The 23,575-nt window shown below is 41.0% G+C and overlaps 1 protein-coding gene across 4 annotated transcripts; it reads right to left on the reverse strand.

The window, feature by feature from the left end:
* Positions 1-312: 312 nt before the first annotated feature.
* LOC135558698 (kinesin-like protein KIF2C) lies at positions 313-18,320 on the reverse strand. 4 transcript variants are annotated; one of them, XM_064992740.1, is made up of 22 exons: positions 18,107-18,320; positions 17,212-17,306; positions 16,836-16,919; positions 16,663-16,711; positions 16,235-16,267; positions 13,839-13,967; positions 13,500-13,592; positions 13,186-13,298; positions 9,152-9,247; positions 9,002-9,056; positions 8,751-8,913; positions 8,481-8,571; positions 8,332-8,395; positions 7,998-8,089; positions 7,657-7,799; positions 7,071-7,275; positions 5,921-6,031; positions 4,250-4,317; positions 4,070-4,163; positions 3,050-3,133; positions 824-917; positions 313-692 (listed from the first exon to the last, which is right to left on the reverse strand). In XM_064992740.1, exons 1-22 carry the CDS (start codon positions 18,165-18,167, stop codon positions 616-618), a joined length of 2,094 nt encoding a protein of 697 aa, XP_064848812.1. In that variant the 5' UTR covers positions 18,168-18,320; the 3' UTR covers positions 313-615. The 4 variants fall into 4 exon arrangements, with proteins under 4 accessions (XP_064848812.1, XP_064848813.1, XP_064848815.1 ...); XM_064992741.1 differs by having other exon boundaries at positions 13,186-13,286; positions 18,107-18,310; XM_064992743.1 differs by lacking the exon at positions 18,107-18,320 and adding an exon at positions 17,983-18,006.
* Between the last annotated feature and the right edge of the window lie 5,255 nt (positions 18,321-23,575).

A 23,575-nucleotide genomic window follows, 5' to 3' on the forward strand; every position in this document is an offset into this window, starting at 1 on the left:
ACTTTTGCTTGCAGGGTGTGTGTATACACAAGATGGACTTGTGTATAGTGGAGGTTTGGGGTCAAGAAGGAGAAAAGGGGCAAAAAGCCCCCGCACTGAGTGCTAGGCAGAGGTGCATGGGTCATCCTCCAGCTGCCTCTGTTGATGTCATGGGGCTAGAATGCAGCTCTGGGGTAGAGCATGTGTACAAACACAGGGAAACACATTTAAACTACTTAAACAAAATAAACATTGGAACACAAGCATCAGGCAAATGTTTGGTTGGTAAATGCAACAAAATAACATTACCTTAAGGATGACATATCAATAGAATTCTTAAAAAAAACTTTAATCAAATTATTTTAAAACTGGACAAATTTCCATTTTGTATACAAATACATTGAAAACATGAATTGTTAACATTCTTTCATGGACATCTATGGTATGTAGTGGCTTTAATGTTTAATGTTAGAGGTAATGTTTTATTTATTTTGCTATTAATTAAAGTTAGCGGAAATGAATTTATGTCCAATTGAACCCTTGCACAATAGTAACTGCATGATAAAACATTCACAACTCAACGGTACTTTTAATAGCACCATATTTCCAAGTGAACAAGTCGAGTGGCTGTCCCTCTCAGCAATAGCCTGATTTGGGTGTCATCCTTGCCTGTCGCTCTCCATCAATGGCATATTGCAATGCCAGGACTGTGTCTGTCAAGAGAAAGCCAAGGCCACAAAGTTAGAACATCTAGAGGGGACACTTGGGATCAACATTGGCTTTAGATATCAGGTTCGGCAAATGGAACTAGAAAAGTAACTGGTTACTCAACACATTCACATACCCAGTAATTTTCTTGCGTAGTCCACAATATCCGTCACCCCAGCCTCAATGTCATATGATGGCATCTCCATTGGCTTGAGAAAATCACTGGCCCTCTGGACAACACATTGGAAAACAAAAGACATATGGAACTTACTCATGCAATACAAAGTCATTTGACATGTCAAATCTTTGATTATATTTCCATTCAAGCCAAAATTGGTGCAGTTATAGGTTCAGAATGTTTATAAAGCCACCCACTCAAGAAAAAACTTCAAACTGTAACCAGTGCCTGCAACCTGGTTCAGGTTGTCAGTCAACCTAACAGGGTATTTAAAAACAACACAGGAATGAAATCATCAACATGTATTGATCACATCTTTACTAATGCTGCAGAAATTTGCTTTAAAGCAGTATCCAAATCCGTGGATGTAGTGATCACATATCTAGGAAAACCAAAGTTCCAAAGGTTGGACCTAAGGTAGTGTATAAGAGGTCATACAATAAGTTTAGTTGTGATTCATATGTAGATGTAAAGAATATTTGCTGGTCTGTGGTGTGTAATGAGAAGCAACCAGACACTGAACTTGACATTTATGAAATTGCCGATTCCAGTTACTAATAAGCACGCACTCATTAAGAAAATGACTCAAATCTGTTCAAATCGATTGATGAGGAAGAAAAAACACTGTATAGTTGAGAGGGATGAGGCAAAAGGTATGGCAAATAACTGACAGACCAACTGATTGGCAAATGTACTGCAAATCATGTAACTAAATTAAAAACTATACTATGAAGCGAAAATAAATTATATAGAAGAATGATAGTAAAAAGCTTTGGAGAACCTTAGAATGACATTAAACATGAAAAAAAAGGGCAAACTCCGCTCCATCATTCATTGAATCAAATGGCTCATTGGTCACAAAACTCACTGGATGAAAAATTACTGAGGATAGAGGATGATATTGCCACATCTTCAATTTAAGCCTACTACAAAGTGTTTGCCCTCAGGCCTGGAGAGAAGCAAAAGTCATTCCCCTACCCAAGAATAGTAAAAGCCCCCTTTACTGGCTCAAATAGATGACCAATCGGCCGGTTACTAACCCTTAGTAAACTTCTGGGAAACTTGTGTTTGACCAGATACAATGCTATTTCACAGTAACCAATTGACAGACTTTCAGCACGCGTATAGGGAAGGACATTCAACAAGCACAGCACTTACACAAATGACTGATTGGCTTCAGTGCAGCTTTTGACATTACTGATCATAGTCTGCTGCTGGAAAAACGTATGTGTTATGGCTTTACATCCCCTGCTATAATGTGGATAAAGAGTTACTTGTCTAACAGAACACAGAGGGTGTTCTTTAAGGGAAGCCTCAAACATAAATCAGGAAATCTCCAGGGTAGCTGTTTCGGCCCCTTAATGTTTCAATCTTAACTAACGAGTAAAGCCAGTGTATCTATGCATGCGAATGACTCAACACTAAACGCGTCAGCTACTACAGCAACTGTAATGACTGCAACACTTAAAGAGCTGGAGTTAGTTTCAGAATGGGTAGCAAGGAATAAGTTAGTCCTAAATATTTCCAAATCTAAAAATCATGTGGAAATTGAGCAAGGTGAGTTGACTACACTGCTTGGAGTAACCCTGGATTGTAAACTGTCCTAGTCAAAACATAGATACAACAGTAATTAAGATGGGAAGAAGTCTGTCCATAATAAAGCGCTGCTCTGCCTTAACGACACTATCAAAAAGGCAGGTCCTACAGGCCCTAGTTGTGTAGCACCTGGACTACTGTTCAGTCGTGTGGTGCCAGGTGCAACAAAGAGGGACTTGGGAAAATTGCAGTTGGCTCAAAACTGGGTAGCATAGCTGGCCCATAATATTACACAGAGAGCTAACAGTAATGACATGCATGTCAATCTCTCATGGCTCAAAGTGGAAGAGATTGACTTCATCACAACTTGTTTTTGTAAGAGGTGTTGACACGCTGAATGTACCAAGCTGTCTGTTGAAACTACTAACACAGCTCAGACACCCAACAATACCTACTCTCAATTGGTTAAATATCACACAATGCACACCAGTGATGACATTGAAAAAACGTATATTTCTTTACTACAAAACATAGAAATGCACCATTTTCACATACTTTGATGTTGGCGTGGTGCTGGAGATGATGAATATGAGGTAGAACAATTGTGTAATTTCCCTTTAAAGACGAGGTGAGAAAAGATAGGTATACCGTCAACTCCTCATGCACTAACTCCTCCAGCTCAGACACCTGGGAGATGGCCTCATACATGTCGGTCATGGGCACAATGGAGTCCTGCAAACATGACTGGGAGTTAATATTCTTGAACACATCACTGTCTAATGTCCACTTGATACTATGTCAGACTGAAGAAAAAGTAGTATCAAGTATCATCTCTTTAAAAAGTACATTTTTTTGTGACAAGCAACTAAACGGGATGCATCTGAAATTGCACCCCACTTCCTAGTCAGGGTCTAAAATTAACAAACGCCACTGCAAAGTGCAGGTAAAATTTGGCATTGGTGGGTAAGGTGGTCAGGGCTCTACTGTGTGAGCACTTCACTCGCTTGTGTGAATAAAACAGTTAAGTAGGATTACAATTAGTCAAATAAATGCTGCAGTAGCTGTATTCAAAGTATATCTGCCGTTTGTGTCATAGCTGATCAAATAAAAATTGCACAAAGTCAAAATATAAATCCTATAGCCTATCCCACCTCGCACTGCAACACTGCCTGGGGGCCGTGAGCATATTAAGAGCTGCGCAGAGGCTTAAAAGCTGAAAACTTACTTGAAATGAAAGTCTACTGAACTGAGACTTTGTATTGTGTTTCCTGGCTATTTAAATTGTTTTGTTCACAAGCGAGGTTGTTTTTCAACGCGAATTTCAACTGCTAGGGAAGAGAAGACAACGCTGCTCCTAATCAGACAATCTCACAGGCACAAACATGACTAAGCATGGTAACCTCTCAACCTTAAAGGAGCAGGTGAACAGTTGTCTCATCTTTGATATTTTTCACAAAAAATTTGAAATGAAAACAATATACAACATTACTTCTTAGTAGTAATACATTTGCTTTAGAAACAGTACAAAGCATCCTCGTCAGTTTGTATTTTGTAGGTATAATTTTAGTTGCATTTTATTGAGTGGTGAGTCAATGTTTTAATCTACATGCCAGTGGCTGGTGGACCAAAAAGTACTACTTTATCAAAGCCAAGGGATTTTGATCTTACCTCCTCTGATGAGCTGTTCTCCACTTCCATCTCATCAATCTTCTTGGGAAGATCAGCATCATTCACCCTGGATGTCCCATTCAGTTCCTTTGCTCTATGACAAGGAACAAAATACATAAACAATTACCACTGAAAATCAGTAACAAGATACTTACTATCCATTCATGGGTTTGAGTGTACCTGTCTGCATAGCGTAGTGTGTTTAGAGTGTAATCGCATGAGGCCATTCCAGGAGACACCATAGCAATCTGGAACATAAGAAAACATTACAGCCAATATTAAGTTACAAGAACAAAGTGGAGGAGCAATTCAGCGGGTCGGACACGAGTCGTATGTGGCAGGGGCTCCTAACGATCACAGATTACAAAAAGAAAGCTACGTCACGGACACCAACACCACCCTACCGGACGAGCAAAACACCCGTTTCCCCACGCTTTCAGCACAATGATGACTAAGATGACAAGGAGAGTGCCTGAGGACAACGAGGGCTACATATTTACGGTCTCCACAGAGGATGTGTAAGTCATTCAAACGTGTTAACCCTCGCAAGGCTGCCAGCATCCCTATCCGCACCTTCAGAGCATTTTCAGACTAGCTGGCTGTTGTGTTTTAGGGCCTTCTCAATCTCTCCAACTCAGGCCGCTATCCCCACCTGCTTCAAGACGTCCACTATCATCCTCGTGCCCAAGAAAGGGAAAGTAACTGAATGACTAGCAACGCGTAGCACTCACTTCCATCATGAAGTGCTTCAAGAGACTAGATAAAAAGACCACGTCACCTCTTCCATCCCCAATTCGCCAACCACCCGACAGATTCACTGACAATGCAAATGCCATTGCACTGCACACTGCCCTAACCCACCTGGAGAAAAGGAATGCCTATGTGAGGATTCTGTTCATTGACTACAGCTCGGCATTCAATACCATACTGCCCTCTTAAGTTTACCACAAAGCTCACGGCCCTGAGACAGAACTCCTACCTATGCAACTGGGTCCTGGACTTCCTGACGTACCACTCCCAGGTGGTGAAGGTAGTCAACATTCTCTCCTCGACACTGATCCTTAACACGGGGGTGCCACAAGGTGCGACCTCAGTCCCCTCATGACTGAGTGGCCTCACAAAGTTCCAACTCCATCAAGTTTGCTGACGACACGATAGTAGTAGGCCTGATTACCAACAGCGACAAGACTGCCTACAGGGAGGATGTGAGTGCTCTGACAGCATGGTGCCAGGTAAACAATATCTCAACATCAGAAAAATAAAACAGGAGTCGATTGTGGACAAGAGAAACAAGGCTAGGCACGCCCCCTTCCTCATCAATGGAGCCACCATGGAGACTGTCAAAAATGTGTACACCGAGGAACTTGACATCTGAGAAGCTGAAATGGTCAAACCACAGACACCGTGGTGAAGGTAAGACTCTACAATCTCAGGATGCTGAAAAAAAAGAAAGTGGCCTGTCTCCATGGGCCCTCGCAGTGTTCTACAGGAGCACCAGAGATCATACTGTCGGGCTGCATCACACTGGTACGGACTGCAAGGTGCTACAGAGGGTGGTATGCTCAACCGAACGCACCCTTGGGGCAAAAAAGATAAATCAGGGACCCCAGCAACGGCCTGTTCCCATCACTTAGATGCAGACAGTATAGGAACATCATGGCAAAATGTGTAAGACTGGCCAATAGCTTGTACCCCCAGATGAGACGGCTGTGAATAGACACCACTAGTCCGCTACCTGCTCCCCGTTCTCCTCCTGCCCCCCATAACCATAGCTACATTAGTAGTTAATAAGCCATTTTTAAGATTTTGCCTCTAGAGCTAAAGCCCAAAGAGGAGTCACCAAGCCTTTACCATGCATGTCCTGGAGTTCTCTCCGATGAAGGAGTCTCGGAGCACCTGTGTCAGCTTGCTCATCCTGAAGGGTATGTGTTGGCTGTCCATCCCCAAGGAGCGAATACATTCCTACAGGGAGAGGAGGGAGAAAGTAGGGTTTAAACCAGCATTTTGCAAACTAGGGGTCGCAACCCCCCACAAGAGAAACTGAAATTTAAAAAAATAAAATAAAGCTTTGTCCATAGAACCAGGGTTACATCAGTAACCTCTGGTAGCCACGAGATGCGGTTGTAATAAACAGTGATTTGCAGCCTACAAAATGTGGCTCTATCCTTTGAACCGCTTAAACTACAAAGTATTATGACCCCCACCACTGAGACACGACTCTCAGGAACACGTAGGAGTCTGCTTTTTCCTTCCACAATGCCCACAACCCAAAAGATTCATTAGAATAGAGTGGACAAGACCAGGCACTAAATCAGACATGGTAAAAAAAAATAATAATAATTATTATTTTCTACACATTATTGCCTGACAAACCCAATACCTTTCTGATGCATTTCAGTCACTTCAAACCATACCTCCTTCAGATTGAAGTACTGTCAGACTGATTTGTAATAGAATAATAAGCCCCAACTAAAAAAGTAAACGTGGATTACTTTTTTTATTATTATACATTCATTGATCGAGATATATAAATAAAATGGGGTTGCGGGCCCAAAAAGTTTGGAAAGCCCTGGCTTAGAATGAGTGAGGAGCTGCAGCTCACAGCTCTAAACTTAGTTACATTTAGAAAGAAACCCCTTGCAGAATAAGCTGCTCAGTGTATATTCTCAAATCATACAAAAAAAAATGTTTAAAGTTATTTTGACGTCACAAGATAGTTACATTGATAGTCTTGACATTGCCTACACATTTATGAGGGCGTTTGCTGTATATACAGGTGGTTCATACCTGCTATATGATCAGGGTCATATTCACAAGGCACAAAACAGAAGAAAAGACTGCAACAGAGGGACTAACTGAACATGTCCAATTAGAAACACCTGCTCCCATTTTCTGTTGCAAACATTTTGCTACGGTGTGTACACCCCATGTAAAAGGATTTCTAAAGAGTGAAAAATAGAAGGACAGCGGGCTAGTAGTGTTAGAGAGTAGTTGTATTCACCTTGAGAGCCAGCAGGCTGCGGTTGATCTCGGCCGTCTCTGCCAGGGTCTGTCTGTCATTGCTGCTGACGTCTGTGCCCCTCTCGTTCCCCGCCAGGTCCACCAGGGAGAACTTCCCGTGCAGCTGGTTCCTCCTCCGCAGGATCACCTGCAGGATGGCGTGGGAGCGAGACGAGTTGGCGTTGGCGGACGTCTGGCCGGACGTCCTGCGAAAGATGCAGCAAATCATCGTCACAAATAAAATCACTACTTTAGTTGCTTACATTTTAAAATAAGTTGCATCCTGAAGGACTCTATAGGGCTTTAGTATGCTAAAGTTAGATGAGATATTCATATTTGTCAAAATACAAAACGGGAACAGAAGACAACACACATGCTAGACAGGGCGAGGGAAAACCAGGGGTCTGTTCAGGAGGGCGCAATGTTCCAGAACGTTCAGGTGGAAATGTGCAGTGTTGACAAGATATGATTGTGCGTCAAGAAGAATAGGGAATCCTGTCAGCTCTATTCATTCCATGTATATCTAACATTTTGAATGTTTCACCTCACTGAACACACTCCGGGTAGAGTCAAAACAACATATGTACCTGCATGCACTGCCCATCTCAATCATCTTGATGACGTCTTCCGCACACGACACGTACATCTCCTGCAGGCCGACCACCTGGACCTGTTGTTTCTCATCCTCTAGCACTCGCAGCGTGGCCTTCTTGTTCAGCAGATCAAACACCTGCATATGCGAAGCCAAGTGTGTTAGTAGTGCTCTGGTCAAAAGTAGTTCACTATATAGGTTGCCATTTGGGATACACAGCCTTAGTCATACATAAAATTAGTCTAAACTTTTGTTCTAATCATGATGGATTCTCCACCAACAACAAAATCAAATCCCCAAGCTGCTTGAGGAGCACTATGAGCACTTCCTTCTCACCTTGCCATTGTAGATCTCAAAAAAGGTCACATAGGGGCACAGGTCCTGACTGGAATATCTCCTCTGCTTCAGAAGGGTGAACACATCCTGAGCTAAGCAACAAGTAAGAGGAACAAGGAGTTACAAGACACTGTAAGACATCAGGGAAGTATGGCCTAAGTAAAGGTCATGTAAAACATTTACACACATAAATTCTAAAATGTGAGGTGGAAAGATCTATTCTTTAGTAGGGACCTCGAAAATATCTATCAAAATATTTCCAGAAAACAATCAAAAAGGATTACTAAGCCAATATTGTAATGTTGATGCTGATAGAAAATAGTCAATCATTTACCTGCCAAGGCATAGATCCCTTTGGAGCTGTTCTGGCTCTTCCCTGAAAAGTCTCCTCCCATTGTCTGAATAGGGTAAAAGATGGGTACAAGTTTTACATGAGCGAAAACTGCTATAGTGTCAACCTGACAGGTAAAGGGAAAGACTTACGTGAGTTTTACCACTTCCAGTTTGGCCGTAAGCAAAACAAGTTGCCATTCCTCCGTCAAAGATGGTCTGGACAAGAGGCTTGGCGGTAAACCTATCATTAAGAAATACAAGTATGTGGTTGTCTTGCAAAAACAAGTAATGTTGATACACCCAACAAACGTCATAAAGAGAACATGCACGCAAACGGTATTTGAACAGAATGTTTTGAAATCGGCAAATAATTGTAAAATAAACTGAAGATAATATTGTTTAGCAAACAAAAGTGAATACCTGTACACTAAGTCATTGGTGGATGACTCATCAAAGGAGTAGTCAAAATGGAAGACCTGGTTGTCCAGGTATTTGGTCAGGTCCACTTTCTGCTTGGGTTCATGAACAAGCAGCGTTCCATTTCCAGGGATAGTCACCACATCAATTTCTTTCTTGGTCACCTCTAAGAATATCACAAACACAACATTAGAATGGACCAAAGATGCAGGGTGATGATACAAGGAGTGAGTTAAAACGTTAATTAAGCATACCTTTATTGTTGAGAGGACGCTTGCGAACACACACACAAATTCTATGAGCTTCAACCTGTTGACCAAAAATAATTATTTAAGATAGATTCTCTAATATAAGCAATAATTATAAATTACCTTCCACATTTCAACACTTGTTTTTCATCTTACCGTATCCGATGGACTTAAAGGAAATACTTCCAAGGTCTCTCTGAAGTCTTCAATCATCTGGTAAAACTGCTTGTTCGGTCGGTTTGTGTCACCAAACTACAGGAAGCAGAATAACATGTATAAGAGAAGTGAAACTGGTGGGTCTGTAGTATTTCAAAATATTTTAGCAAATGCTTTCACTAGTTTAACACTGATGTGGAAAACCGATGTCAAAGCTGACGTGCACACCAATTTAATGTAGGCATATGACGTAATGTCGCCACGTAAAATGTTGTGCTACACGTGCAACACAGCTTTGCTAACCTCGCCCACAATGTTTGATGTGTACATCGAGCAGTCAACAAGTCGAACAGTCATTTGAAAGAGTAAGAACATTTAAGCGAGACAACTCAAAGGCGAAATCCATTAACCAAAATAATGGAATTCATTGCCCTTGACAATCAACCGTTCTCGGTCGTGAGTGATATTGGCTTTCGCGACTGGTCCAGCACACACTAGGAGGAGGGAGGTGGTGAGTGTGGTGTCAGGAAAACAACCTCTCGCTCAACGTCAAAACTAAAAAAGGAGAGGATTATGGACTTCAGGAAACAGCAGAGCGAGCACCCCCCTATCCACATCGAAAGAACAGCAGGGGAGAAGGTGGAAAGTTAAGTTCCTCGGCATACACGTCACAGACAAACTGAAATGGTCCACCCTCACAGACAGTGTGGTGAAGAACGCACAACAGCACCTCTTCAACCTCAGAAGGCTGAAGAAATTTGGCTTGTCACCCAAAACCCTGAAACTTTTATAGCACATTCGAGAGCATCCTGTCAGGCTGTATCACAGCCTGGTATGGCAACTGCACCGCCCTCAACCACAGGGCTCTCCAGAGACCGTGTTGTGCGGTCTGCACAGCGCATCACCGGGGGCAAACTACCTGCCCTCCATGACACCTACAGCACCCGATGTCACAGGAAGGCAAAAAAGATCCAGGACAACAACTACCCGAGCCACTGCCTGTTCACACCGCTACCATCCAGAAGGTGAGGTCAGTACAGGTGCATCAAAGCTGGAACCGAGAGACTGAAGAACAGCTTCCATCTCAAGGCCATCAGACTGCTAAACAGCAATCACTAACTCAGAGGCTGCCGCCTATATTGAGACTCAATCACTGGCCACTTTAATAAATGGATCACTAGTCACTTTATACAATACCACTTCAATCATGTTTACATATCTTAAAATTACTCATATCACATGTATATACTGTATTTTATACCATCTATTGCACTTGCTAATGCAGCTCGGCCATCCATATACATATTTTCATTCACCCCTTTAGATTTGTGCGTATTAGGTAGTTGTTGGGGGCTGTTAGATATTACCGCACTGTTGGAACTAGAAGCACAAGCATTTCGCTACACTCGCATTAACATCTGCTAACCATGTGTATCTGACAAATAAAAATGTATTCAACTACCAAGTGTGCTATTATTCCAGATGTTGTCCTACCGGAGTTGCACAGTAATAGCGTCACTGCTATTAGTTTCACGCCATATGGAATGCCTTTTTGACACAAAATATACACGTCAAATAACAGTTCTATTATTGAATGTTGTGTGTTCTGAATTTGCACGAGCAAGCATAGCGCCACCACTACTATCAGTAGCACTGTCAAAGCTGTACAAAGAAAGCCTGCAAACACTGGTCACAAATGATGCGTTTACAACACTGTTGGTAATAAAGCATTATTTGCTCGACCACAACTTATGGGGTAGCTAGCTAGCTTTAGCTTGGTATCTAGCTAGCACCAATACAACCAGCCTGAAAACAATGACCATTAGAAACTGCAGTCATTTTCATTATTCTTAGCAATGATTTAGGAATCCTTGTGAGTAAGTATTAGCTAGGTAGCCACTTGTTTGCCTATTGAAATTGAACTTCAGTTCATGAAAATATATAGCTAGCCAGCTACTTAACTCAGTGAGGCTCAACCAGACCGTGTTGTGTAGCTAGCCACAATAAGGATTAGGCACAATAATGTAGTTTGCGGTTTGCCTTCAAAATAAAAAAGTGCCTATTTGAAAGTGATTACAGAAGGTTACAATTGGTGGAATCATGCCATATTTAGACTAGATAATGTTAAACAAGGTTTGAATGTGAAGCAATGGAATGGGGTATCAGTCTACTCAGTGACACCCACAGAGCACAAATGTGAAGAGTTTACACAAATATTAGCTTTGTAGCTCTTATCGCAGGACTGTGACTGTGTGAAATCACCTCCCCAGTCAGCCTATTGTGTGTATTGACATTCATATTGCACTGCACAGCTTTACCTAAGGATTGGGGATTAATGAAATGGGGTAACAGTCTACTCAAAATCTAATATGTTTGTTCCCAACGTCCTCCTCAGAGTTATCAGACTCCAAAACATTCACACAGTATTGTTTTTCCTCTGGAATAGTGTTCAATACACATAGGTTGACAATAAATGTGTCTCCATTCAGTTGTTTCAGAGTCCCGCAATAAGAGCTACGGTGCTAATGTTCTCTGGGTGTCACTGAGTAGACTGATACCCCATGTCAATGATCCACAATCCATAGGTAAGGCTGTACAGTGAAATAAGAATGCCCCCAATACAATTCAAAAGTATAATACCCCAGTGGGCGGCAGGCGGTCTAATGGTTAGAGCGTTGTGCCAGTAACCGAATGGTTGCAAAATCGAATCCACGAGCTGACAAGGTAAAGAAGTGTCGTGCTGCACCTGAACAAGGCAGTTAACCCACTGTTCCTAGGCCGTCACCGTAAATAAGAATTAGTGCTTAACTGACTCGCCTCGTTACATATATATAAATATATATTTTTTAAATGTCATTGATCCACAATCCATAGATAAGGTTGTACAGTGAAATAAGTATGCCCCCAATGCAATTCCAAAGTATAATACATCCAGCGTGATTTCAGATTTGTCAAATTAACAATTGATCTTTTGTTGATTTTATACAACATTCCAACCTCGTTTAACAAGATTTATTCAATTATGGCATAATTATACTTGTATTAATTTTGCATCACTGTCTGACATACTTTTATTTAGAAGGCTAAACGCAATGTCCACATTGTGGTTAATTCTTATTGTGGGTAGCTTCACAAAGATGGGGTCTGACCACCATTAATCAAATAAGAAATCTTATAAATTAGGGTGATTTTTGATGATACGTAACTAAATAGTTAGCTAGCTATCGCTACTGAAACAGATGGTCGTTTTGCTATGTTTGAGGAAGAACATTGTTTGCATCCATGAGCTAGCTAGCTTTTCTTTTTTTGACTAGCACTGACAACTTTACCAGCATCATATCATATGCATCGATGAATGATGTGACATGAAACACGAGTGATCGTGTAATCAATGTGTAATAACTACCTAAAAAAAAGTATGAAAATCTTAAATTAATGTGATGTGCAGTAATATTCTGGACAAGACGTTGTTGGTTGAGAATGAAACGACTGAACAATGAAACAGCAAGTAAGTAAAAAATAGGTTTTGATTATGTTTTACTGGTAATGGGGACATATGTAAATGCCAACAAAATAACTTTTTGGTCAGTGTGTGTGTAACCTTTATTTAACTAGGCAAGTCAGTTAATAACAAATTCTTATTTACGGAGGACACTGGGCCAATCATGGCCGGATGTGATACAGCCTGGATTCGAACCAGGGACTGTAGTGACGCCTCTTGCACTGAGATGCAGTGCCTTAGACCTCCCTGTCCATGTGCGCGTGTTTTAACTCTAATGTACTAGAATGCTTAAAAAAGCCACAAATTTTTGTTATTAAAAAAAATATATATATATTAAAAATAAAATAGGTATGTTTTTTTGTCAAGAAAAGTTTCAGATATCAGTAAAAAATGTAATGCCGGTGCATCTCCAATAGAACTTAATTGGGGGAATTGACAGCAAGTTAGCTATAGACCTACTGGTCTGCATCTTCACAAAAGCTCATTTCAACAGGACAATTGTACCATGTAAACATTATACAATGTCTCATACCTTTCCCTTCTTGGGCACCATGTCAGAACTCTTGACTGCATGGGACAATCTTTTGTTCACTGGTTTGCTCATGTCTGTGGGTACCACAGATCTCCGTTTGTCTGAAAGAGAAGCTAGCAAATGTGATGAATGATGCTCACGAAGATAGCAGGGCATCACAGAGTCTAGAATCATGCCCCCTAGTCCATTTAATGTCTTTTTAATTGTGATCTCTAAGGCAAAACTAATCATAGCTCAGTACTCCTCTAAGACTATTTATGAATACATGTCCAGAGCGATAAACAGTGATGTGACTCAAAGTTCCTAAAGCTCACTTGAGGTGACTAAGACACTCTTGGTCTCGTTGACTGGCGGCAGGACAACAGTCTGTCTCTGATCGTTCCTCTTCCCCACTCGGTTGGGCACACCTGGAAAATGAAGTATGTTGAATATCAAGAAGACACAGAGGGGAAAAGAAAATTGAGGGTAATGGAATTGATTATATGAATGAAAGTAAGAAATATAGCCTGAGCGCCAGTCGGTTTGTGTCATGCCAACTCCGTGTCACTCAACAATGACAGCAATGGAGTTGGCAAGAGCACAAACAGATCTGGCAGCAGCATATAAGGGATAGGCAAGAAATCAGAAAGCACAAAATGAGAAGCAACCCCCACCAGAAGCTTTGAGGACAGAGGGTGGATACTCTGAAGACAGGAAGTCTTGTTTCGTCTTAGCAGGTTCAGAGACTGGAGCAGGGGCCCGGAACAAGCATGTCTGCCGTATGGACTTTCTAGGAAGTGGAACTGAGTAGAAGAGTATAGTTAGCCTAACACCTTAACCACAACAGTTGTTTTGAGTAGTCATCGTTCATCATCCTTCTGATCCCAACACTAGGCCAGTTGTGTAAAGTACTTAAGTAAAAATACTTGAAAGTACTAAAGTCTTTTTTGGGGCATCTGTACTTTACCATTTATATTTTTGACAACTTTTACTTCACAACATTGCAAAAGAAAATGTACATTTTACTCCGTACAATATCCCAGACACCCAAAGGTACTCGTTACATTTTGACTGCCTAGCAGAACAGAAAAATTGTCTTAGGATTTGGGTATGTAATTTTAGGCAAAAATTGAAGGAAAAAAAGTCTGCTCCTTAAAAGGTATCTTTACTGACGATTGAGTACTTTTTCCACCACTGCACTAGACAATAAACCATATAAATATCATGATTTCAATGTAGGCCTCGTAAACAGCTGGCCAGCTCCTTTTCCACTACTAATTCTCAATGTGTTCAATTTTGGCTGGGCGAATCAGGAATGTCATGTTAATTACTTTGTGTTACCTTTTAAACTGTCATGGTCAAAATATATATACATTCAATGGTTGTAAAGATGTGGAGAGGTCTCGACTTTGACACCACAATTCAAAAAGCAAGTCCTGCAGGCTCTAGTTGTCTTATCTTGATTGTTGTCCAGTCATGTGGTGAAAAGAAAACACCTAGTTAAGCTGCAGCTAGCCCAGAACAGAGTGGCACGTCTTGCTCTTCATTGTAATCAGAAGGCTAATATAAATACTATGCAGGACAGTTTCTCTTGGCTAAGAGTTGAGGAGTGTGACTGCAAAATGTGGAAAATTCAAAATTGTTTACAGGGAACTTATACACAGCTCTGGCACGCACACTTACCCCACCAGACATACCACCAGGGGTCTTTTCAGTCCCCAAATCCAGAACAAATTCAAGAAAGCGTACAGTATTATATAGAGACATTATTGCAGGGAACTCCCATCTCATATTGCTCAAATGTACAGCAAACCTGGTTTATAAATGTAAAAAATTGAATGACAAAATACCTCATGGCACAATGCCTATCCCCTAGATAGTGTGTAGGTATGGATATGTAGACAATGTGTGCCATTTTTACATGTATGTAGTTCTGTACTAGAGCTGTTCTTGTCTAATAATGTTCTTATTAAGTCATATTTCATGTGGACACATGTTGCGAAAGCAGCAGCTACTCTTACAATGGGGATCCTAAAACAACCTCACCTGGTTGTCGAGGTCTTAATTGAAAGGTAAAAACCGGCAGACTCGGCCCTCTGTGGAATGCATTAAACTAGAAAGAGTGCTAGTACCCTTAACAAAACTGCTTAGGGTCACTTTACAGTACAAATACACTGAGTATACCAAACATCAGGAACACCTTCCTAATATTAAGTTGTACCCCCACCTGTTGCCCCCAGAACAGCCTCAATTCATTGGGGCATGGACTCTACAAGGTGTTGAAAGCATTCCGCAGGGATGCTGTCCCATGTTGACTCCAATACTTCACACAGTTGTGTCAAGTTGGCTGGATACCCTTCGGGTGGTGGACCATTCTTGAAAAACCCAGCAGTGTTGCAGTTCTTGACACAAACTAGTGCGCCTGGCACCTATTACCATACCCAGTTCAAAGGCACTTAAATCTTTCTTCTTGCCCATTCACCCTCTGAATGGCACACATGCACAATCCATGTCTCAATTATATCAAAGCTTAGAAATCCTTCTTTAACTGGTCTCCTCCACTTCATCTACACTGATTGAAGTGGATTTAACAGGTGACATAAATAAGGCATCATAGCTTTCACCTGGTAAGTCTCATGGAGCTGTTCTTTATGTTTTGTATACTCAGTGTATGTCTATATAGTTTCAACCACGGTAGGCTGATATAATACTGAACAAAGACATTTTGGAGCCTATTGTCACAAAATGGAATTCTAGTTGTAAACAGTATGGTATAGGTCTTCTCTGTACATGATTGGTAGCCATCACATACCAAATAGTTCATCAATTATTTATGTACAGATTACATACTGTCCCACTACAAGGGCAGTTCCACTAAAAACCAAGTGTGTAAATGTATTGTGCACCATTGATTAAAGAGTTATTATGCACCTGAAGATACAGGCCAATATGTGATTTTATCTTCAAACCAAGGTACAACTGAGGAAAACAGCCCTATATGGGATTCCATCTCATATAAAGCAATTTAGCATATGATTTGGTTAGAGGGGAACATGCATTGCATGCAAACCTGTCTCCTCAGGAGGACCCACTTGAGCAGAACCTTATAAAGGAAATATCCATAATTAACCATCTTTCACACACACCACTGAAAGAAACACTTCTAAGACAGCGGTCGGCAACTAGATTCAGCCGCAGGCTGATTTTTGTCAGGGCGAATGGTGGGGTGCCGGAACATAATTATAGTGATTAGTTCACTGCAAATTGTCCGCAACAAAAAAATATATTTGAAAATAACAATAATTTCATACCTTGATAACACAATCATGTATTTTTTTTTTTTATTCATGGCAATACTTGAACAGATTTCCTAAATTAACAGATTTTCATAAACTAAACTAATTTTTTGCTGAATCCACAGTATTTTCTACCCCCCCCCTCCACAAAAAAAAAAGTGTTCTAACTTAGCATAATAACTTCTCAAGACAAGTCACTTACGATTGGAAGGAGCAGGGATCCTGGATGAACGGAGACGGCTTTCATATTTCTGGAGAAAATAAATAAAAATCACACACGTAAGCAACATTGTTCCTGACGTTAGGACCATCAACTTTCACATGTAATACACTTTGAACCTCAAGCTCCTAGGCCCACCCCTAGAGTATGCTTACCTTCTCTGGGGGAGCAGGTGTAGTAGCGGACTTCATGTGCTCAAAAAGCGCTTCATTCAGGGACCATAATTCATTCATTTCGAGCTAAATGACAGGAATAGCAGCAGTATGTCAACAAACATCAGTTTATTTAAAAACTTGCAGCACATAGCTAGATCCAAATATTTATTGTCTTCCAGAGCTCTTACATGAATCCAAACGTATTTCATGTCACTCAAACTAGTATAAAAGGGGATATTTCACTCAAAGAAACATGTTAGTATTTTGTTCATTAGTCCACTGTTGATATGGTCCCAAAAATGCATCAGTCAAGATTAAAAGCACTTTAAGTTAATTGTTCTCTGTAACATAGACAAGGCACTCTTGAGCCACTTACCTCCTTTCCCCTGCATACAGATTTCTCAAACCATTCAACCTTTACAATAGATGTTGTGGAATCAACCGTTTTGATGTTTGCAGTATGCACTCGCCCTATAAAACACATTCATCCATCAGTCACTTTACACCACCTGTTAGCAAGTTCACACCAATGCCTAGCCGACTAAACAACACGGGGGAAGAAGTTGGTGAAGTTCATTCGAAACTTCCTTCACCGTAGAGTTTAGTCAGTTAATCAAAGTACAATGCCCTGCCTGGACCAGCGTTAGCTACTCCACTGTAACGGTAGTCACCCATTTCTACAAAAGGGTAACGTTAACTAACTAACGTTATACTATTAAAAAAAAAAAAAAAAAATCAACGGATGGCGTCATTATCCTATCCAACGAACGTTAGCTAAGTCAAATACTGTACCTAGCAAAATTTACTAAAGTATTTAGCCATCTTGTTTATTTGTAACTACAATAACTAACTATTTAAAGTCAGTAGGTACCTGGAATAATGAGACTATTAGCTAGTTACTGTAAATCAACAACCACACAGGTAACGACGTTAGCTATTCGCAGTTAACGTTGTGTTGAGTAAATTCGGCTAACGCGTTAACGTTAGCTGAGTTCAACTCATTCACCTGTACAGTAACTGACTTACGCAACAACAACAAAAAGGTAAGCTACTGTAGCTAATATAACAAATAACAGCTAAATGCATAACATACGTTAATGTTTGCTAACTAATAAGCGAAATCACGTGGGAGGCGAATCTAACTTACTAACGCTAGCTCACCACCTTAACGTAACGTGTTGTATTGCAGGGCACATTTGAAAAAGAAACCTAGCCAACGTTAGGTCTCTATGTATTTCCTAGTCAAATAAAAAGTTAGCTACACAGCTTACCGTCGCTTCTTTGGATGTTGACTGGAAACCCAACAAGAAGGTTTGCCATAGCTGAATCCATGTTAATTCGTGTAAACAGTTGAATTATGTAGAAAAGTTATCAAACGCCAGTCAACCGCCAAAGATTTTGAATGTCGTCTCACGTCAGCGGAAGAAGTAGAAAAAGGCGATGCTCATTGGTTGTGGGCAAGGATGTTTAGTTTTAGTTTATCTAATTCGACAATTTGAAAAACAAGCAAACATAAAACTTTAAAAAGACACCCATGTTATATGCACATTAGTAAAATCATATAGGAAAACACGCAAAGTCTAGGACGTATTTCCTTTGTGGTCCTCTTGTGACAAGATGGCTCGGCAAGATTGGCAACACAGTTGTAACGTGAACGTCGTCGTGGCTCGGACTCCAGCTTTTGTCAAATTAATGTCAGATTTGAATTTTCGTAGCAGGTCAGGAGAATTTACGCAGCACTGTCAGGTTAGGATAAATAACATAGCAGGTTGAGATGAGTAGATTAAGGTTAGCTAAAATGCAAAAAACTAAAACGGTTGACATTAATTTGACCAAACCTGTATCTCTTCTAGCCATAGAAACAAATAGAAGAAAAACACATTTCATTATTGCAGGTGTCGTATCCATTTGAATAAGTATGTGGTAGTCTTTTTTTTGTACCTTTAATAGAAACCATTCACTTGAACTAATGTCGTTTTTGACATTTTGACATATTGCTTGCATTTCCCATTTTAAATATGGGTGTATGATGCAATGACATGCATAACCTCAGTGTGGCAGTAGCTAGCTACCACCTTTGAACATTGAGCTGCCGGCCAACCGACATGGCATGTTTTTTTTAACCTCTGAAATGACCAATGAATGTATACATTGTTATCCGCCACATCTCACAATGGTGCATTATGCTCGTTTAGGAAAGTTATATTCAAGGGCTTGTACATAAGCATTTCACGGTAAGATCCAGTGTTGTATTCGGCGCATGTGACAAATAAAATTTGATTTAATTTGAATCAGTCTTGGAAGATCATGTAATGATTCATCAGCATTCAACATAACATAAAAACACCACCTAATTTCGTATGAGATTTTAGGATGGTAAACTGAATAGTCCACAAAAAGTATCATCTGCCCAAAACTCCCAAATACTTGTATTAATATAGGCTAAACTGTCCAACGAATGTCCCACAATACCATCCTGTTGTTCTGCATGATGGTATTTTAAATGTGGTCACCCTAATATATTATGACTCTCAAATCAAATTCAACAATTTGTTACTGTGACTCATTATGTTATTTAGTGTAATCAATGATTTGAGCTTGATACCTTCCATCATTTATTTCGATGCCCAGCCTGCCCCCCAAGATGTTCCTGGGACCTGCCTGAGGACATCATTAACTTGATTTGGGTGGATGGAGGATAAGTGACACCATTTTATGGGAAGAGCAATAGTTACTTTATCTGCCATTTAACCCAGCTTGTGCGAAAATACAATCATTGGACAATTTGGTAAAAAACTGTAACAGTTTGTTCTTTCATTTGTAGGGCGCTTTGAAAATGTTAAATGAGTCATTCAGTTTCGCATTAGGCCTAAACAGTGTTTAAACTGATAGGCTAATACAGATTGGCCAGGTTACAGACCATGAAAACATATTTCCCTGAGTTCAACTAATGGATGAAAACCTAATGAGTCTAGATTAAAGGTGGATTAGACTCAATCACAACATAGCCTGGCCAGAATAGACACGTGGTGGCTAACAATATAAAACAATAGACACATAATCCAAAAGTTAAAAATTAAGAAATATCAGAACAAGTAATGTCAGAGTCTGGAATATATATACATGTTGCATTTATATTTTTTACATTTTTGTTTGCTATATATATACTGTATGTATACAGTACAGTCAAAAGTATGGATACACTTAGTCATTCCAGGGTTTTTCTTAATTTTTACCACTTTCTTCATTGTAGAATAATAGTGAAGACATCAAAACTATGAAATAACACACATGGAATCATATAGTAACCAAAAAAGTGTTAAGCAAATCAAAATATATTTTATAATCCTCAAAGTAGGAATATATGACAGCTTTGCACACTCTTGGCATTCTCTCAACCAGCTTCACATGGAATGCTTTTCCAACAGTCTCGAAGAAGTTCCCACATATGCTGAGCACTTGTTTCCTGCTTTTCCTTCACTCTGCAGTCCAACTCATCCCAAACCATTCCAACTGGGTCGAGGTTGGGTGATTGTGGAGGCCAGGTCATCTGATGCAGCTCTCCATCACTCTCTTTCTTGGTCAAATAGCCCTTACACAGCCTGGAGGTGTGTTTGGGGTCATTGTCCTGTTGAAAAACAAATGATCATATATCTTTGTACTGTCTCCTCCTTCTGGATGGTAGCTGGGTGAACAGGTTGTGACTCGGGTGGCTGAGGACCTTGATAATCATCTTGGCCTTCCTGTGACACCGGGTGCTGTAGATGTCCTGGAGGGCAGGCAGTGTGCCCCTGATGATGCATTGGGCTGAATGCATCACCATCTGGAGAGACCTGCAGTTGCGAATGGTGCCATGGCCATACCAGGTGGTGATACAGCACGACAGGATGCTCTCAGGGGTGCATCTGTAGAAGTTTGTGAAGGTCTTATGGGCCAAGGCAAATTTCTTCAACCTCCTGTGGTTGAGTCCTGTGTGAAGGGACCATTTCAGGTCGTCAGTGATGTGCACGCTGAGGAACTTGAAGCTTTTGACCCTCTCCACTGTGGCCCCGTCAATGTGGATGGGGGCGGGCTCTCTCTGCTGTCTCCTTAGTCCATGATCAGCTCCTTCGTTTTGTTGACCTTGAGGGAGAATTTATTTTCCTGGCACCACTCCCCCAGGGCCCTCACCTCCTCCCTGTAGGCTGTCTCGTCATTGTTGGTAATCAGGCTTACCACTGATGTGTCATCAGCAAACTTGATGATTGAGTTGGGGACGTGAGTGGCCACATAGCCATGGGTGAACAGGAAGTACAGGGTCCCCTGTATTGAGGATCAGCGTGGCGGAGGTGTTGTTGCCTACCTTCACCACTTGGGGTCAGCCCGTCAGGAAGTCCAGGACCTAGTTGCACAGGGAGGGTTCAGACCCAGGGCCCTGAGCTTAGTGATGAGCTTGGAGGGTACTATGGTGTTGAAGGCTGAGCTGTAGTCGATGACAGGATTCTTACATAGGTATTTCTCTTGTCCAGGTGGGATAGAGCAGTGGGCCGTGCAATGACGATTGTGTCGTCCGTGGAACTGTTGGGGCGATATGCAAACTGTAGTGGGTCTAGGTTGTTGGGTAAGGTGGAGGTAAACAAATTTAGTGCAGGTGATTACAAGTGTGTCCAATAAAAACATTGCATGAAGCCCCCAGACTTGTTAATGCATTGCTTTTATTGTCAGAAACCACAGAATTCCATGTCTGCAGTGAAACCTGGAGACCCTATGATGCTCATTTAACATCAACTCGATGCTATGTAATTATGGCTTGCATGGCTCAGAATGACGCTCAACCACTCTGATCATCGAAGCACACACTCTCTAATGCAAACCAAATTCACTGAATACACAAATAAATAACACGAGGTTGAAGAATCTCATATTCAACAAATGGAGCTCTGTTTTATTCCTTGCCCTCCATAAAACTAATGATAATGACTGTAAATGAAGTAAGTTGCATTTATGTTATAGTAGATTTGTGTATAGATTACATATGACCTGTAGATGGGTGTGTGATCTGTAACTCAGTCACAGGCAAATAATTACACTGCTTCTGCCAACCCCCCCCCCCCCCAGTGATTAGAATGAATGATCATCATTGATGGAGAGTTGTCATGGCATCTTAATTGATATAATATTAAAATGTTCAAAGTTTCTAACTCTTCTTTGTCTAGCACAATATTATTCTAAAGATCCAAGAGAGGATTATGTTACTAAAATCCCCACTCTGCCACCACCTTTACTGTTTTTTCTAGATGACAGTGATGCAAGATTTAGAGTCCCTGATTATGAAGCAACATCAAAAAGTCTACTTCTTTCACTGCAGTCTGAAAACAGTTAATCGGCACTAACACACACACATGCAGGCAGAAAGACATGCACATAGGCACACACACACTCACACACTCACTCACTCACTCACTCACTCACTCACACACTCACTCACTCACTCACTCACTCACTCACTCCCTCTAGTTAGTCAGTCAGAAACAGTCCATGCATAAGATGTAGTGTTTTTCATTTGGGATGCTATGATGGCTGTGGGTTGTGTGTGAGCACAGTCTGAGAGGATGTGCCAGGACGTCAGTGCAGTCATGGAAAGAAAGCCTAAGAAACAGCAGTAATGTGTGGTCACAGCCAAGATCTGTTGTTCCCGTCATGCCATTTGGAGTAGGCATCTACGTTGGCCTTGGCAGGGTGTGTGTGTGTGTGCGTGTGTGTGTGTGAGTCACTCTCTTACTGATTCAGGCGTATAGTCCAGGTATAGAGGATATCTAGAGAAATGACCACACCCATTGAAATGTCACTTTGAAATATTCACGCTAGTTAGTATAGTGTATGACCACTTCACTTCCTCTAGTCTACTAGTACTTCAAGTTAACTGTAAAATCGATTCAATTATATCTTTAGAAGAATGACAGACACATGAATGACTACTAAAGCATGAATATTGTTGTTTGTAGAAAAAAGTGGTGAATAAGGAAGTGTTGTATTCTGTGAGGTAACGGGCTCCCGAGTGGCGCAGCGGTCTAAGACACTTCAGACCTTGGTTCGATTCCAGGCTGGCCTTGATTGGGAGTCCCATAGGGCGGCACACAATTGGCCCAGCAATGTCTGGGTTAGGGTTGGCCGGGGTAGGCCGTCATTGTAAATAATAATTTATTCTTAACTGACTTAGTTATTTAAATAAAGGTTAAATGTATTAATAAATAAATAAATGCCATGCTATAGGTGTAACAAGTGTTGTGCAACGTCATTTCTCAGGGGTTGATGCTTCACCACTCCTGCTGAGGAGGGAGTATGTTTTCTTTGGTAGAGCCTAAACTGAGAGAGAATGTTTGCGTTGCATATACCACCCTATTCACTATGTAGTGCGCTACTTTTGCCCAGGGCCCATCGGTCTCAAGTTAAAAAGTAGTGCACTACATAAGTAATAAGGTGCCATTTGCAACGCAGACGATGAGTCACCCTGATGCCCAAAAAGGTGTGAATAAACCGTACAAAACCCTGCGAACAAAAACAGCTCATTTGTTCTGAGGACTCACTGCTGTGTCTTATAATGGGTTTAGTCCCAGCACGCTATGCCAAAATGATGCTAAGAAAAAGCATTTTCACACAAGACAGTAGAAACACAAGGGGTTCTGCTCAGGCTCCTTTCATTGACATAAGTACACACAAGAAGTGGAATATTTTTGATTGCCCATGCAGAACCAGTGATG

This window comes from Oncorhynchus masou, chromosome 17 (genome assembly GCF_036934945.1).
Source record: "Oncorhynchus masou masou isolate Uvic2021 chromosome 17, UVic_Omas_1.1, whole genome shotgun sequence".
Lineage (NCBI taxonomy): Eukaryota > Metazoa > Chordata > Actinopteri > Salmoniformes > Salmonidae > Oncorhynchus > Oncorhynchus masou.

Coding starts and splice junctions, on each gene's coding strand:
- LOC135558698 (XM_064992740.1), bottom strand. CDS start 18,167: ATGGATTCAGCTATGGCAAACCTTCTTGTTGGGTTTCCAGTCAACATC. Junction 16,920..17,211: donor CTGTATGCAGGGGAAAGGAG/GTAAGTGGCTCA, acceptor CCTGTCATTTAG/CTCGAAATGAATGAATTATG. Junction 3,134..4,069: donor AGAACAGCTCATCAGAGGAG/GTAAGATCAAAA, acceptor TCATGTTTGCAG/GACTCCATTGTGCCCATGAC.